The sequence below is a fragment of the Propithecus coquereli genome, unplaced genomic scaffold (genome assembly GCF_000956105.1).
Source record: "Propithecus coquereli isolate 6110/MARCELLA unplaced genomic scaffold, Pcoq_1.0 Scaffold295, whole genome shotgun sequence".
Lineage (NCBI taxonomy): Eukaryota > Metazoa > Chordata > Mammalia > Primates > Indriidae > Propithecus > Propithecus coquereli.
The window spans coordinates 3,132,431-3,148,403 of NW_012148563.1; the positions used below are offsets into that span (position 1 = coordinate 3,132,431).

General features: G+C 57.0%; 1 protein-coding gene across 2 annotated transcripts in view; it reads left to right on the top strand.

Moving 5' to 3' along the window:
• Positions 1-15,973, top strand: part of MLPH (melanophilin) — a 46,852-nt gene that overhangs the window by 20,935 nt on the left and 9,944 nt on the right. For both annotated transcript variants that reach the window (XM_012648851.1, XM_012648853.1), the window contains exons 5-8: positions 2,567-2,670; positions 3,766-3,885; positions 5,233-5,437; positions 7,451-7,590. In XM_012648851.1, coding sequence (XP_012504305.1) covers positions 2,567-2,670; positions 3,766-3,885; positions 5,233-5,437; positions 7,451-7,590 — 569 coding nt within the window. The remainder of the gene's footprint in view (positions 1-2,566; positions 2,671-3,765; positions 3,886-5,232; positions 5,438-7,450; positions 7,591-15,973) is intronic.

Sequence of the window (15,973 nt, forward strand, 5' to 3'; positions counted from 1 at the left end):
CTGGGTCTTCCCCGAGTAGGATGGTGCCCTGCGGGGAGCAAAGCCCTGGGCTGGGCCCTCCCTCCTCCCCGTGCCTTCCTCCTCCCCGGTCCCTCTGGCCGCAGGCCCTGCGCTTGCCTGGCAGGGTGCAGACCTCGCCCAGCGTCAGTTGCTAAGTCCTTTATGCTCAGAGGCTTTTATTTTTGTTTTCTCTTCCCTATCAAGAGTGTCAGAAAATTTCTGTCCCGTGTCAGGAACACGGAAAATCCTTCGGCTGTTTTTAGCATGACTTGGTCAGACAGATGAGTGAGTGGCGCCCACACCCTTGTCCCCAGTGCGGGGAGATGGAAGGATCCGGGAGCTTCCGGGATGCTTTGCTCGTCATGGTCACCGTGGGGACAGGGATGTCACCCTGACAGGTCGGCCTCCCGGCCCCCGAAAGCCCATTTCCACAGCCCCGCAGGTGTGGCTCACGCCTCGGCTCCTCCTCCCTGGTGGTTTGGGATGAGTTTCCAAAAGGCAGTCGCTGTCCACGGAGCACAAAAGCGGTTTCCAGGTCTGCTTTCAGCTTTGTCATCGGCCATCGCCAGCCAGGCCGGCCTGTCCTGGCCAGTTAGAGCTCAGATACAGCCATCCGGGGCCCCTTTAAAACTCTTGACAGGTTTCGGTAAAGAATAAACCAGGCTGCCTCCCCCGACTCTCTCCACTGGTCAAACTGAGGACCACGAGGCCCACTAAGACGGGGCAGGTGGTGGGTCCCCTCTGTGCGCCCCGGCACCTTCCCAGCCAGTGCCAAAGAGGCAGCAAAGCCGTGAGCTGCGAGGTTGGCTTCAGCCAGGACAGGTAACGACGTGTGTTTGTAACCCAATCTCGGCTGTTCGTTCTAGAGCCTTCTCTCAGACACCCAGTTCTCCCAACTGGGTCACATTTCTATCTCTGTTTTTATAAATGGAAAATCAGACAATGAAACTATTTCCCAAAAACATATGAAAGGTCACTGTTGGGTGAGAACAAAGCCTGGGAACCCACAGCCGTCCAAGGCCTGCGCATTTTGGAATTTTGACTGTTGTAAGTGCTGTTGGGGGTTGCATGCGGTGCGCGTGGTCGGACGAGCGAATGGCTGCGCGGCGAGCTCCCGTCGCGGGGACTGGGAAAGTGCGTTGACGATCGAGTCCGCGCACTCGCTGAACGCCCGCCAGTGCGGGCCCTGGCTAGCCTGAGGACAAACGTGGAAGAGACGGGCCCTGCTGTCCCCATGCAGGGATGGTCAGTGTGGCTGGTCCGGCCAGCGTGGACCCCTGCGCCTCTGGAACCGAAAGCCCAAGGGAGGGGCTCCCTGCAGAGGGGCCCCGGGCCCGAGAGAGGAGGATGAAGCGGTGGGGACAGCAAGTGGGTCAGTCAGGGAGACGCTGGAAACAGAACCACGTGGTAATTCCGTACAAGGAGTTGTTAAAATGGTGCTCACTGAGAAAGCGAAAGGGGGATACTGAGGCATCAGAGGTAATAACTGCAGGAAGCACCTGTGTCCCCACCTTGCCCCGGGCTGGGAGCAGAGGACAGGGGCTGGGATGAATGGAAACAAGCAGCTCTCAGGAGGCCACACGGAGGTGGCACCCAGTCTCCCAAGGAGGGGGCCGAGAGGGGGCTGGGCCAGCAGTCAGGCTGGAGGCCTTGGGGCCGGAATCACAGGAAGGAGCATGCTCCTTCTCCCGCCCCACCGCCATGGGCAGAGCCCTCAGGCAGCAGCAAAGCAGGGTGTGGCGTGCAGGTGCGGCCGCAGCCCGGAGACAGTGGCTTAACGCTGGCACCACACAGCGGTCTCGTCCCCTTTGCAGCCGACAGTGCACCCTCCAGAACACCAGCTGTCCTGCTTGTTCATGCCCGAGCCCGCAAAGTGCAGAGAGCAAGGGGAGGGCCACAGACCTGGCTGGGCCCAAGGACCTGAGCTCCATGGTGCCAGCTGTGCCTTCTGTGGCCCCAGAAATAGGAAGGCAATGAATGGTCCAGGGGCCTTCCAGCTCTCAAACACTGGGACCCGTTTACTGGGTCACTCTCTGCCGTGACCTAAGGAAACAGGGCACAGGCCAGGCCAGCATGAATGGAACAAGAGAGGGGGCGATGAGGGGCCATGTGGGGGAGGCCGGGCCCGGATGGTCAGGGTGAGCAAGGGGCCTGGGGCAGAGAAGGAGCCGGGCAGGGAAGCGGTTTATACCTAGCTCTAGGCTCGTTCACTCTGCAGCTCCAGGGTCTTCCCGCTTCCCAAGAAGTAAATGGTCAGTAAAGGTAGGGGGGCCCCGCAGATGTGGCCAGACCTGCAGAGAGCCACTTTTATGCTGTAACTCGGACCATCTAACTGATGTTTGGGCAGATCTTTGAAAGGCCGCAGAGGGCCTTGCCTGGGTGCTTCTCCGTGGGGGGATAGATTGCTGGGGCCAGGGGAGGCGGGACGATGGATGGGTGGTGGCTGGATGGACAGATGGAGAATGGGTGGTGGGTGGATGGGCGGATGAGTAGATGGGTGCCTGGGTGGGTGGGCGGATGGACAGACTGGCTGTCCCTGGTGGAGTCACGCAGGTGTCTGCTGCAGGTGTGCCTGAGCCAAGCCCTGGGGAGAGAGGTGGAGACGGCGAGCAGACGGATGAGGATGCAGAGCCGGATTCGGAGGCCCAGGCCCGGCCCCTTGGCAGCAAAGTACGTCCTCCCCGGCCACCCCCTCCCCCAGCCCCTGCCTCAGGCTCTCATGTCCTGAAACTCTCCGCCACTCCACTGGTCCCGACAGCGTGAGCACAAAGAGTCCTCCCGTTCCCGTGCCTGACCGTCCCTGAGGTCTTGAGCGCAGACAGGAACGCTGCCTGCACCCTGAGAAACCCCAAACAGGCTGCGGGATGGGCAAAGCCCACTGGAGAAGCAGCTGTGTGGCTCCTGGGGGCCGTGAGTGCCGGGAGGTGCCCTGGGGCACTCGGGTCCCAGAGGGCATGCGGGTCCCCCGCACAGGCTGCCTTCGCATCTTTCAGAGAAGCAGACCCCTCCGCTCTCCTCTGGGAGCATTTTTGCTTCTGTTTCTTGCCAGCCATGAGCCTTGTCTTTATTGGTGTTTGTTCCTGCTTTTCACGGACCGTTGAACTTATTTTTTGTGGTAGACACAAACAGGGTCTCTGCCCCCACACGGTTCCCGGGCGGGGTGCAGGCAGGGGAGCTGGCGGGCGAGAGTGGGCTCGGCGCTCTGGGGGATGTAGTCACCTTCACATGCACAGATCTGGTTCATGCCATTTGTGAGGCGCTCAGAATACCATCCAGTGCCTGGCATATTCCCTCCACGATAGTAAGTTTAAAGGATCCAAAGAATTATCACCAGGGAGGGATTTAGAACTACACACAGCTCTTGCATCTAAAGAACGTGGCGTTCCAGGGGGCTCGCCCACCTCTGGCCCCCTGGGCCACCACACCCACTTTTCCTAGCGCCCCAAGGCACCCCACCCAGCTCCGGAGCAGCCTGCCCCCTCCCCCAACGGGCCCCGGGGCCTGCGTGCCCAGCACTCAGGGCGCACAGCTCAGCGCTGCTCTGCTCAGCCAAGGTCCTGGGGACGCAGACGTCGCAGGTGGGGCGGGCGCTGTGGGCATCGGCCCCGTCAGGGGCCTGGGCTGGCTCAGGGGCGTCTCCGGTACAGGAGGACGTGCTGCAGGAGGAGGCTGCCGGGCTGAGTGTGGGGTCGGGGAGCTGAGGGTCTGGTCCTCCCGGGCCAGCTGACCCCGACTCAAGTCTCACCCCGTCTTGTGTCTGCTAAGAAAAAGCGCCTCCTGTCCTTCCACGACCTGGACTTCGAAGCAGACTCAGATGACTCCACTCAGCCTCAAGGTCGCCCCCTGCGCCTGTCCTCCATCTCCGCCGCCACGGACAGCCTGCAGGTCAGTGGGCTCTCGAGAGCCACAGGGGTTCAGGTCCCAGGGCAGGTGGCACGCCAAGAAGCAGCATCTGCGGCCGCGAGGCCACACCAGACTCGCAGGGCATGACCAGGAGCGGGGCAGTGGGGGGGCAGGATTCGGAAACTTCACCCCTCCCAGGACTCACATGTCTGGAGAGACCGACCAGGCGGCTATGACAAGGGGGGCGAGGCAGGAGCCTGAGGCAGATGAGTCAGGGGCCCCCGGAATGGGGGTCAGTGCACAGGAGCAAGGCAGACCCCAGGACCTAGGAGGACAGGACAAAGAACAGCGTCCACCACGGGGTCAGACAGGGCCCGGGTTGTACCTGCCTCCGGTCTCACTGGTGGGGGGTCATAAACTTAATTGCGCAAACTAGGGCAGACTTGCTAGTGGAAGAGGCTGCTACTAGAGATGCCACCTGAACACGGGGCAACCGCAGAGGCTGTGCAGGTAAAACAGGACATGTGGCCACTCTTCTCAGCCGTGTGGCCTTGGTCCCAGGAACCTCTTCGAGGCTCCCTCCCCTCATCTGGCAAAGGGTGATCATTTCTGCCTTATGGGACTGTTTCCAGGACTAGATGTTGAGCCCGCAGGCATGAGGCACTTGGGCAGGCAGTAAAGGTAGCTACGGGCACAGAGCCGGGACAAGACCTCGGGCCCAGGCAGTGCCAGGCCAGAGCTGGGTGCACCCAGGCTGGTCTGCAACTCCTGTGGGAGGAGGGGCCATGGTCCTACTGTCACCGAAGGCTGGCCCGGAGGTCGAGCTTCCTATGACCTCCTTCTCACCCCACCCCACCCATAGTCAAGCCAGAAGGGTGCTGTGGGGTGTTGCTTGTTGAAGCCCTCAGCACTTCTTTCCTTGGGGACAGTGACACAGTACAGAGACACCCTCCCCCCCGAAGCTGTCTGGGTTGCAGCCAAGGAGCTGCCAGGGAGCCTTCCCCCTGCCACTCTCACCTTCTGACCTTGGAGGATTAAGGGGTACATATTTCAGAACAATTCACCCCCCCAAAATAACTTCCCTGCCCACGTCCTCAGGCTCTGGGTCTCTAGGTGAGTCTGAGACCCCCAGGGCTGCATGAGGAGAGTTTCGATCCCCTGTGGGGTGCCTGGCCCGGGGTGTCATTGGGAACCCAACCTTGCACGGACACCGATGCAGAATAGGCAATAAATGCTTCAGGCGTGGTTTTAAATTGGACAGAACTGAGCTGCAAGAGACCTGAGTACCAGCGTGGATGGGAGTCGAGGATTTGGTCAGTTAGGTGGCTGGAAACCCCCAAGACATGGATTGGAAAGGCCATGTTCTAAGGAGCGGCCCCATGTGCTTAGTCCCTCACAGACGAGCCCTGCTCGGACGAGGCATCCCCCCAGACGGCTGCGGGCCTGGAGGAGGCTGACGCCGGGGCCGCTGGGCGCCGCGCCCATCCAGGAGAGCAGCCCGACAGCCTCTCGCCTTCCGGACAGGACGCCCTCGCTGAGCTCTGCCTGCCCCGAGGCCCTCGCAGGATGGCCCTGGGGATCGCGGCTGCACCAGGTGGGTGCCGCTTGCCAAAGTCTTCCACACGGGCCCTGCTAGGGGAGTGGATCGCTGAGAAACTCACCCACCGCCCTGTTTTATGCAGCCACGCTGGCTGATTTAAAAGATCCCCTCCTTTTGGCGTGATTGTCCGGTGTGTGCGGTCCCAGCAAACGCCAGAGACACCTGCTGTCCCTGGGCTGGGCGCCTCCCCTGTAGCTCCCTGAAATACCAGCTTAGGAGCTGACTGGCCCCACAGTTCACAGCCGCTGGCCTGAGGCGGGGACACGCAGGTTTTCCTGAAATGACTAGGACCCCAGGTCACCTGACTGCCCATCCTGACCATCGAGTCTAGCGTGGCACCTGGAGCCAGTGCACCAAGGGAGTGGGTCCTGTCCGGGCATGACCACCCCAGCATACAGTCAGCTCCAGGCTGTTAATCCGGAGATCTTTAAATGCTGAGAACCTAAATTTGCTCAGTTTAATTTTGTTATCAGACAGTTTTGCTTCAAAATGAAATCCTCCAATCTCTGTCTCTCCCTGGGCCCGAGGGAGTGTGGACGCCGGGTTCGGGAGTTCAGGTGCCCTATTAAGGTGGGACCAAATAAGATCACAGCACAGCCAACCTGCCCCAGCCGTGGGCGGGAAACCCGTCCGCTCGCCTTCCTCCCTCTCATGGTGTTGTAGGGACATAACCTTGGACCATAACCTCACGCTAATTAGAATCTTGGGGGCTTTAGGGAAAAGGTGGGGCTTTCTTTTCCCCAAAAACAATGAATAAATGAATCTACATTGACCGAGTCATAGCTCAAGACCTGGACAGCCTTTTCATCCCCTCCCGAGATCTCATGTCCCCCCGAGCACGCAGATGGGGGCAGGTGGGGGAGGGAGAGGCCGAGAGCGCACACTGGAGTGGGGCGGTCCCCCACGTGGAGCCCGGCTCTGCCGGCCCGTGGCATGATTCTCACACACTGTTTTTTCACATATGAACGTCTTGTTAAATTGGGAGTTTCTTGGAGTGAATGCGGCAAGAAAGGAGCGCTAGAGTGTAACCGCCTCTTCCTCCGCCGCGCAGCGCCCGGTCCACGGAGCTGGGGTTTAATGAGATGTGATACGCTGTTCCACCAAATTGCCCAGCCTCTCTGTGCCTCCGCTTCCGCACTGTGCAAAAGGGATTCGTAACATACAACTCATCCCGTGTTGTTGGGTTGTATCTGTTGACTGCTGCTGCATAACAAATTATCACAAAATCAGCAGCCCAAAACAACACACGTTTATCATCTCGCCGGGCTCAGGAGTGCGGCAGGGTCTAATCGTGTCCTCAGCACAGGGTCTCCCCGGCTGAAATCACGCGGCCGTCGGGTGACAGCGTTACCCCAGGCTCAGGTTGTCGGCAGAGTCTGCGGTGCAGTGAGGCCACTACACACCGGGACAGGAATAAGCAGGCCCCTCTGCTTCCTGCCGAGACGCTGCGTGTGCAGTGTCTGCCCTGAGCGCTCCTCCTCCTGCTCTGTCTGCTGCCACCCAAGCCCCCTGGAGGGGTGGTGGATAATGTTCGGGGAGGACGTGGTGACAATGACCTCCCGGCCACTGCTGGAGCCCAGGAATAAGCATTCAAGCCACACCAGAGGGGATCCCTGCCCACGAAGCCTGGCAACCACCTGTCTAGACCGTGGCCTTGCCGACGTGGAAAGATTAGTCCTAAAGTCACCACATTGAGGGAGACACGCCGGGCCCCCCAGCTGCTCTCCACACATGTGGAATTTGCTGTTATTAGTATTTGCAGCTTGGAATTTAAACACACAAAGTATGTTTAAGCACCACCTGGAACGCCAGGCAGGGGCCTCTTTCTTCCCGAAGACCTTTGTGTGGGGACGTGGAGTCTGCTCTCTTCTTACCGTGACTTCAGCACCAAAAGAACGTCATTGTGCCTTTGTTTGCTGTGAGCTCTCGCTTTTCTTTTTTGGCAAAACATGTCCATCGGCTTCCAGCTTTTCCCTCCATGTAATTCCTCCTGCTCTTACTCCACAGGCAGGAACGTCACCCGCAGCCAGCAGCCGCCCCTGCAGTACCTGGCCGACGTGGACACCTCTGACGAAGAAAGCGTCTGGGCCGGCAGGGCAGCCTCCCAGCACCCCAAAAGGAGAGGCCAGACTCCATCCGAGAGCCAGGTAACGGCAACCGAAAGACGTCCATCCTGTCGCTTCTTTTACCTCCCACCACGTCTCTGCGGAGAAGTTAGAACTTTCAGTATTTTCCCACTGTAAAAGTGCACAAGCCTACTGCAGAGATAGGTCATCAACATACATTTTTAGTGAAGTGAATTCACATGATGTAACAAGCATCCTAGTATAGTAGTCCCTCAAAAAACTAAAAATAGAGTTGCCACATGATCTAGCAATTCCACTTACTGGTGTATACCCAAAAGAATTGCACACGGGCACTCCAAGAGGTATTTGTAGACCCGTGGTCGTAGCAACGTTATTCACAATCGCTAAAACGTGGAAGCAACCCGTTTCTATCCACGCATGAATGGATAAACAAAATGTGACATGTACTATAATGGAATATTTTTCAGCCCTAGAAAGGGCAGAAATTCTGACTCATACTACGACATAGATGAACCTTGATGAAATCATGCTAAATGCAGTAAGTCAGTCACGAAAGGGCGAATGCTGTGTGATTCCACTTACATGACGTCCCGAGAGTAGTCAGAATCACAGAGACGAAGAGGGGTGGTGGGTGCCGGCGCTGGGGGAGGGGAGTGGGGAGTTCGTGTTTGACGGGCACAGAGTTTCAGCTGAGCAACATGGAAAGGGTTCAGGAGATGGATGGTGGCAATGGTTATACGATAACATGAATATTCTTAACACCACTATAAAATGGTTAAAAGGATAAATTTTTTTGTTAGGTGTATTTTACAATAAAAAATTTTGAAAAAAGACAGAAACTCATATATATTTTATAGAGTTTAGGAGAAAATAAATAATCTTTAATGTTTAAAAAATTAACTATTTTGAAGTATACACCTCAGTGACAGGACATTCACGGTGTTGTGCAGCCACCACCCCTCTCTAATTCCAAAACAACTTCGTCACCCCACAAGAAAACCCCAGACCCACCAAGCAGTTACTCCCCAACCTCCTCCCGCAGCCTCTGACAGCCGCCAGTCTTCCTTCTGTCTCTGTGGATGTGTCTGCTCCGGACAGGTCACGGAAATGCAGTCACAGACGGACGTGTGACCTTTCGTGGCTGGCTTCTGTCACCGAGCGAAGTGGTTTTGAGGTTCATCTATGTCGTAGCATGTGTAGATACTTCATTCCTTTTTGGGAGAATATATATTTTATACTCTATAAAGTATTACGACTTTTACAAGAGGAGGAAATAATCTATCATTTATTTAAAACTCTTAACAGGCTGTATACAAACTTTAAGGAAATTCTACTCAGAATGCTTAACACGTGTTAAATGTGACAATCACATTGTGGGCATTGATTTATGGAACAGTTCATCGTAAGATTCCTTTACGTACCACGAGTTCCTCCCGCTGCATTTAAACCATGGTTCCGTTTACAGACAGTTGATTTCAACTTGAGCAAGTACATTTTACTGGGGAAATGGAGTGTTGTTTTACACGAGAGCATCATGACCACTAGGTTCTTTGGAGCCGTAAATGACCCAGGCTCACGGTCGCCTCCGACAGGGCCTTGACTCCTACCAGTGAAGTCACAGCACTTGGGGCCATTTTGTAACCCATGAATCTAGGGGCACGAAACCCAGAAAGGGTAAGTGGGGCTGCTCTGGGTGAGACCAGCACCGCAGCTTCGCTGTCCGGGAGCCGGGGGCGGGTCCAGTTCCATCCACGCGTGGATACGTGGCACAGAGCTCCTCCCGGGACCTCCGGGAGATCTGGGAGGGGCGGCCCGTAGGCTCTGGGCTCTGGGCTATCAGGTGGGAAGCCTAACCCAGTGCTGAGTGGGTTCAGGAAAGGCCCGGACAGAGAGCAGGGAGGGGCAGACGGTGTGGGGCTGTCGAGGTTCAGGGTGCAGACTCGAGGGGCAGGCGAAGAGGACTGGGGCTTGCAGAGGCTTCCCTGCAGGACTCAAGCTGCAGCAGCACCTCACCCCTCTGTGCGCAGGAGGGGCATCGTCCAACTCTGCAGCCGCTAAGGACTCCTGTCCCCAGGCCTCGGGCTCAGGCTGCCGTCACTAGACCAGCACTGGCTGGGGCGGTGGGCAACAAGGAAAGGTGTGCAGTGGACCGAGGGCTTTTCTGAGCCCTCACGCGGTGGGAAACCTATGCCAAGGCTGTTTTCCAGGGCAAACCTCCATGTGCATGACAGTTCGGGGGCTCTTCCACCCTCCTGTCACTTTGCTTCTGAGCCCAGAGATGTGATCTGCCAAAAATGAGCACCAGGATTTTAAAAAGAACCTTTCTTAGCATGGCATTTTGAGGAATGATTATAAGGCCTTTTTGCTCTAAAATTGACTGGGCTAAAACGTCAGCAGGGTAGAAACGTGGAGCTTCTGAACCCTGCATCTGTCCCCTTCCGAACCAGTGCCCTTGGGCAGGGCCGACGCTTCATTGCAGTGTCATCTGGAGCGTCCTCCACCCCCGGCTGAACGTTCTTCCTTCACCCAACATCCCTGAGGGTCCGCTTAGTCTCTGAAAGAAGCACCCAGTGGGGCCCACGCTTTCTGGAGCACGGAACCCCTTTTAGGTAACAGCAAGTAAGGCCCTGATGCAAGGAAGTGTCCTTTGATTGAGACCAGGGAGTGACCGGCTTGGCCGCTGGGGGGACGTGGGGACTGCAGGGGTTCTCAGCTCCGGCAGGGGTTCAAGGCGGACGCGGGGGCCGCAGCCGTCACGCCTCCACCACTTGCATCCTTAGGTCTGGTTCCGTGAGACAAACTCTCGCACAAGTCAGGTGGAGCAACTTCATTCTGAGACAGGCAGCAAAGCCCCGAGGGAGCCTGGGGTTCGCGGGTCCCCCCTGGCTCAGGAAAGCTGCCCAGGGAGGATGGGGTCTCATCAGCGTGTGCCCCGTGTTGCGCCTCGGCTGGGGGATCCCAGAAAGCATTCCTCTCTGTGCTTTATACCCCAGGGAAAACGGGGTCCCTGGGCTGGCGAGTTACAAAATGTCCTGTTCTAGAGCCCAGGCTGGTCCAGACCGTTCCTCCTTGTCTCGGGATGCTGTGTCTCGGCACACCCTACAGTTACTGAGAATTACAAGAGAAAAGAGGCAGAACTGGGTCAGCCAGGTCCATCCAGGGACCTGTCCTGCAGGTGACAGTGGAGGGCCAGCGAGGCGGGGTAGAGGCCCCCCTAGTGTGGCCAGGTAGCAGCCTCTGGCAGAATCACGGCTAGCTTAGGATCTCCCAGCTCCCTAGTCTGAAGACAATGGGATGAAGATTAGAATTAAGTTGTCTATTTTCAGTAAGCCCTAATTTGGTGACTTCAGTAACTTTCAGTAAAATACATGTAGTCTCCAGCCCTGCTGACACCAGTTATCTGTTATGCTTCCTTAAACTCATCTCTACCTATTGCATGTTTGTGTGTCCTGTCTCTGGAATTGTTTCCCTTTTTTTATTCCCATTAGCATTTATTTATTTCAGCCGCTACTTCACCTGGATTGCCCCACTCGTCTTTATACAAAGGGGGTTAAGCAGCAGAAAGAACCTCTAAGCCCGGCAGCTCCAGACTTCAGGGAAGAGCTGGGCAGACTCACAGGGGTCTTTGTGACGGGGCCACTGCTGGGCCCGGGGAGGAAGCCAGTTCTAAAGCCAGGACCCACAGACATGCCCTTGGGGCCTGAGAGTTCTCAGGAATGATGTTCTGTCACAATTAGTCTGGGTGACCACACGTTGTCTATTGCCGGCGTTTGCATGTGTATTTGTGGTTAGACTTTCTGCACGAGGGGCGATCAGGAAAGACTTTCTGTAGGTAATTGTTCATGCCCAGGGAAGGCCAAAGGCAGCACATGCACATGGTAGAAAGAAGCTTCCGTGGGCTGAGCTGGAAGAGGGGAGAGGAAAGGGAACGCTGGCCACACCCTCCCCTCACCTCACCCCCAAGAGCCGGCCCCAGGTTGCAGACACTGACTCGGTTTCCCATACAAGTGTCACCAGTGACAGATTTAAGTGGTTCACTTTAATCTCTGGCCTATGTCTGTATTGCATTTCTAAATTATAGCTTTGGGTTTTGTTGCCTACAACTTGAAAGCATAAGTTCATACCTAGTTTTCCATCTGTGCTTATCTAAGTAACGTGATGATTCTGGTAACTGGATCCCACACAGGCTGACACCCCTGCCCTGGGTGGCGCTGCCACCACCGTAACAGTTGCTGCTGTTGGGAAATACAATTAAAAAAATAATAATTTCTCCAACCCAGAAAATCCCTTCGCAAAGATAATAGAGAAAGAAAATTTTATAGTTGAATAAGCTGAAACCGGAATATGATGTGCACACCAGGCAATGCATTTGGACAGCACAATGGTCCCCAACCTTTCTGGCACCAGGGACCAGTTTCATGGAAGACAATTTCTCCACGGACCGGGGAAAGATGCAGCTGTACAACCGAAGTAAGATGCTCACTTGCCACTATAAAGCCTGCCACCAGATGCAGCGTAACTGTCACTTGCCACTCTCTGGTAGGGTTTTGATATGGGTCTGCAAGCAATTGATAATTGATTTATTATGGTCTCTGTGCAGTCAAACCTCTCTGCTAGTGATAACCTGCATCTGCAGCCACTCCCCGGCGCTAGCATCACCCCCTCAGCTCCACTCAGACCATCAGGCGTTAGATTCTCATAAGGGGCAACCTAGATCCCTCCACGCGCAGCTTACAGTAGGGTCCCCGCTCCTGTGAGAACCTAATGCCCCACTGATCGGACAGGAGGTGGAGTTTGGAAGTGATGTAAGCAGTGGGGAGTGGCTGTAAATACGGATGAAGCTTCGCCCGCTTGTCCCCCCTGTGTCACCTCCTGCTGTGCTGCCCGGCTCCTAACAGGCCACAGACCAGCACTGGTCCACGGCCCGGGGTTGGGGACTGCAGCATTAAGAGACTGGGAAGACAGGAAGGAGTCTCAGCCCACTATGGGGCCGAGCAGACACAGCACGTTACACCCCGTTCTCAAGATAAACCGCCACTAGTCGGGGGACTGGACAGCGCCTTTTGTCACCGTGTCCATCTCGGCTGTATCGCAGTAATCGGGAGACGCTTCTGTTGGCTTCATCAAAGGACAAACAGACTTCTCATGTCTTTAAGGCAGGAGGTAGTTTTGCAAATCAGAGCAAGGTGCCACCGAAGTGAGCTTCTCACCCTGTCCCGGGAACTGGGAGATTGGGCGCTGTCTCCCGTGGCATTCGCATCTCCAAGAGGCTCCCAGGGCCTGAGCTGTGAGACCGGACAGAGGCCGTTTAGCCATTATGAAGATCTGCGAACATCTGAAAAGGACAGAGAAAGAAACTGAAAGAAAAAGAGGCAGGGAGAAGTCTCTTTCCTTGCTCTCAACAGGGAGAATGAAGCTTGTCATTTGCACTCAGTGTTTGCCCCCACCACTGGGGCAGAGCTGGAGGACAGCCAGCTTGGCCGAGGCCGCCACGAGGGGCTGAGGAGCCGCTGCTGACTTCTTGGTGGCTTCCCGGCTGGCCTCTCCCTCACTCCCTGCTGCCCCAACCCGAAGCTCCTGCCCACCTCTGCCACCCCCACCCTCCCTCCAGTTTCTCGTCGGGGGGCATGTTCCCTTCTCTTTCTCTCCAGATGTGACATTTCACAGTGACAGTGCCAGGTGCTGGCTGGGCTGGGGCTCTATTCCCCCCCACCCCCCGACACACCGTGCTCCCGGGAGACAAAGGCTATCTACTGAGCACCCTCTCCCGGGGGTATTGATCACTCTGTCTGCGGACGTCAGATGTGACCAGAGGTGGCCACTCAAGGCGTGGGCCAAGTCTAACCGAAATCCTCGTGTTGACACTTGTCAGCTTATATTGTTCTTCGGGCGGATTTGCCCACTCGAAGCCCTCGGTGCCATGAAGATCCAACTAATTAATTACCTACCGAACATCGCAAAAGCATCTTCACACTCCACAAGAGTCATTTCCCTCCTTTAAAACAAGGACAGCCGCCAGCGAGATAATGGCAGGGAAGATGCAGCTGCTGGGCAAGGGAGGAAACCGGAGAAGAATCGATTTCTGACGTCTCGGTCTGGGAGCTAATAGACTTTGGGTGACTCAAGAGTCTGGTGACTCAAGGGATGAGGAAGTTGTACTTTTGGTCACTTTAGGTTGTCACCTGGAGTGTCTCGCAGCCCACGAGTGACCCAAGGCTCTTGCTAGCAAATGACCTCTAGTTTGATCACCGTGGCATGACTAACTGACACCTTCCTGTGCTGATCAGTATCAGCAGTGGCAGTGGCTGCCCCTTGGTAATGACGCCGCCATAGCCCTTCAGCATTAGCGTCCTCGTCTTGCTGGGTCTGCGCCTCTCCTGCTGCATCCGTCCTGCCCCACCTCCCTCCCTCAGTGCTGCTCCGAGCTTTCGCTTGGCGTTCCAGAACCCCCGGTGTCACAGGTGACCTTCCCAGGCCCTGTCACGGGTGGTGGCCTTGGCTTTCCTTCCACTTCTTGGGAATCTGGTGCTTTTGAGGTGGTGGGTGCTGGTGACCTGCTGGCGGGAGTGGGCTGGGAGCTCTGGCCACTGTTCCTCTCCCTCTGCTGCAGATCTTTGAGCTGAGTAAGTGCATGTCAGCCTTGCAACGCCTGCTGACCCGCCTGGAGAACTCAGTTGGGCCTCCCCCGACCGAGGTGACACGGGCAGCTGGGCGAGGAGAAAGGGCCCCGCAGCGCCTTAGTTAAAGGAGGCTGAGGTGCGACGTGGCCTTGAGGAGAAGAGTCTCTTGAGGTTTTGCAACCTGTACGCTCGGGCTGTGTGTGCAGTGCTCAGACAGCAGGGTCGTTCCGCCACACAGCCTGCAGGTCATCTGCCCCGTGCAGGCCCACTGCCACCGCCACCCCACCACCCCCACGGCCCGAGCGTGGGTGTGAGAGAGCTCGGGGTCCATGCAGGTGTAACAGCCTTCCCTGGGTATATAATGGGCGGGGGGAGGTGACTCGGTTGGCCCCACAAGCCTCTGGGGCCCAGGCCGTCAGAGCTGGGTGGGGTCTACTCCTGCTCCGTGTTCGTGAATGTACAGCCGGTACCTGTCTTAGCCCATGGTGAGCTGCTGTAAGAGAACACCACGGACCGGGCAATTTGTGATGAGCAGAAATTTATCTGGCTGGCGGCTCTGGAGCCGATACCTGCCCCTGACAGAGGCCACCAGCTCCCACCCCCGCCCCACGGCTCCGCTGCACCCTCCCCGCATCCCGGGGATCCTGCACTCTCTCGCCCATTTCCTCCGGGAGAAAGTTCTGCTTGTTTCGGACCCCGCAGGATTTATGGGCCAAATGTCACAGCAGTTCTTTCCACCTGTGAGGGCCTCTGAGGAGATTCTGGTTTTTGAGCTTTGTCAGAAAGGTAGAATCTTATAAAACAGCGCCCCGGATAAAACGCGTGGCTTCTTTGCCAACTCAGTCTGCGTAGCCCGTGGGATTCGCCCTGGGAGGCCCCCGGCAGCACGGCTGCTGATCTGTCCTGACGGGCTTCATTCGAACAGAAAATTAAATGATTCTGAGCAACATCCTCGCTCGCTGGGGGGAGGGAGGGATCGATGCCGCCGTGGGCGCCGTGGGCCGCGAGTGACTTCCTGGTGGAGGAGAGGCCCGTCCTTCTCTTCGGTGCCTGGCTGTTAGCAGAGGTGACTCACTCCCGCGTGGAAGGACGAGGAGGAGGTGCTAGAATTCTCTGGGCACAGTCCCTGCGGGGCGTCACCCACACTTCTGCACGTCCGCTCTGTGGGGCAGAGGAGCAGGGTGAATGAGTGAATGAACAAATGAATGAACGAGCTCCGCCTTCGTGGCCGTGTTACTAACCTGACCTGGGACCTGTAACCTGGCAGGAGTCAGCAGACGCCAGCAAGCCGCTCTGCTCCAGACACGGCTGCTGGGAAAGTGCGCGTCCCGAGGGCTTGTCGCTCTAGGGGAGGCAGGAGGAGCAACTGCCGGGAAGCTCAGCCTTCCCTCTAAAGGGCCGCAAGTCTGCTGAAGTCTGCCCCGGTCCGCCTCACCTGGACAGCAGACGGACAGGAGAAGCCTACAACTTCGTTACCGTGCCGCCAACACGGAGCCCCGCACGTACGGACCCCGGGGAGGGCAGATGACTGAAGTTCTGCACCACCCTCAGGGGACAGAAAGAAGGGGACTTGGGGTCCACAGCTTAGGGGAGGCCGAGGGCAGCAAAGGCTGCTCATCATGCAGATGAGAATCTGTCAGGCGACCCCAGAGCTACCCTCAGAAGGAACAGATCGCGGCCTATGGCGGCAGTCTCCCTGTGGCGGCAGTCTCCCTGTGGCTACAGTCTCCCTGTGGCGACAGCCTCTCTGTGGTGACAGTCTCCCTGTGGCGGCAGTCTCCCTGTGGCTACAGTCTCCCTGTGGCGACAGCCTCTCTGTGGTG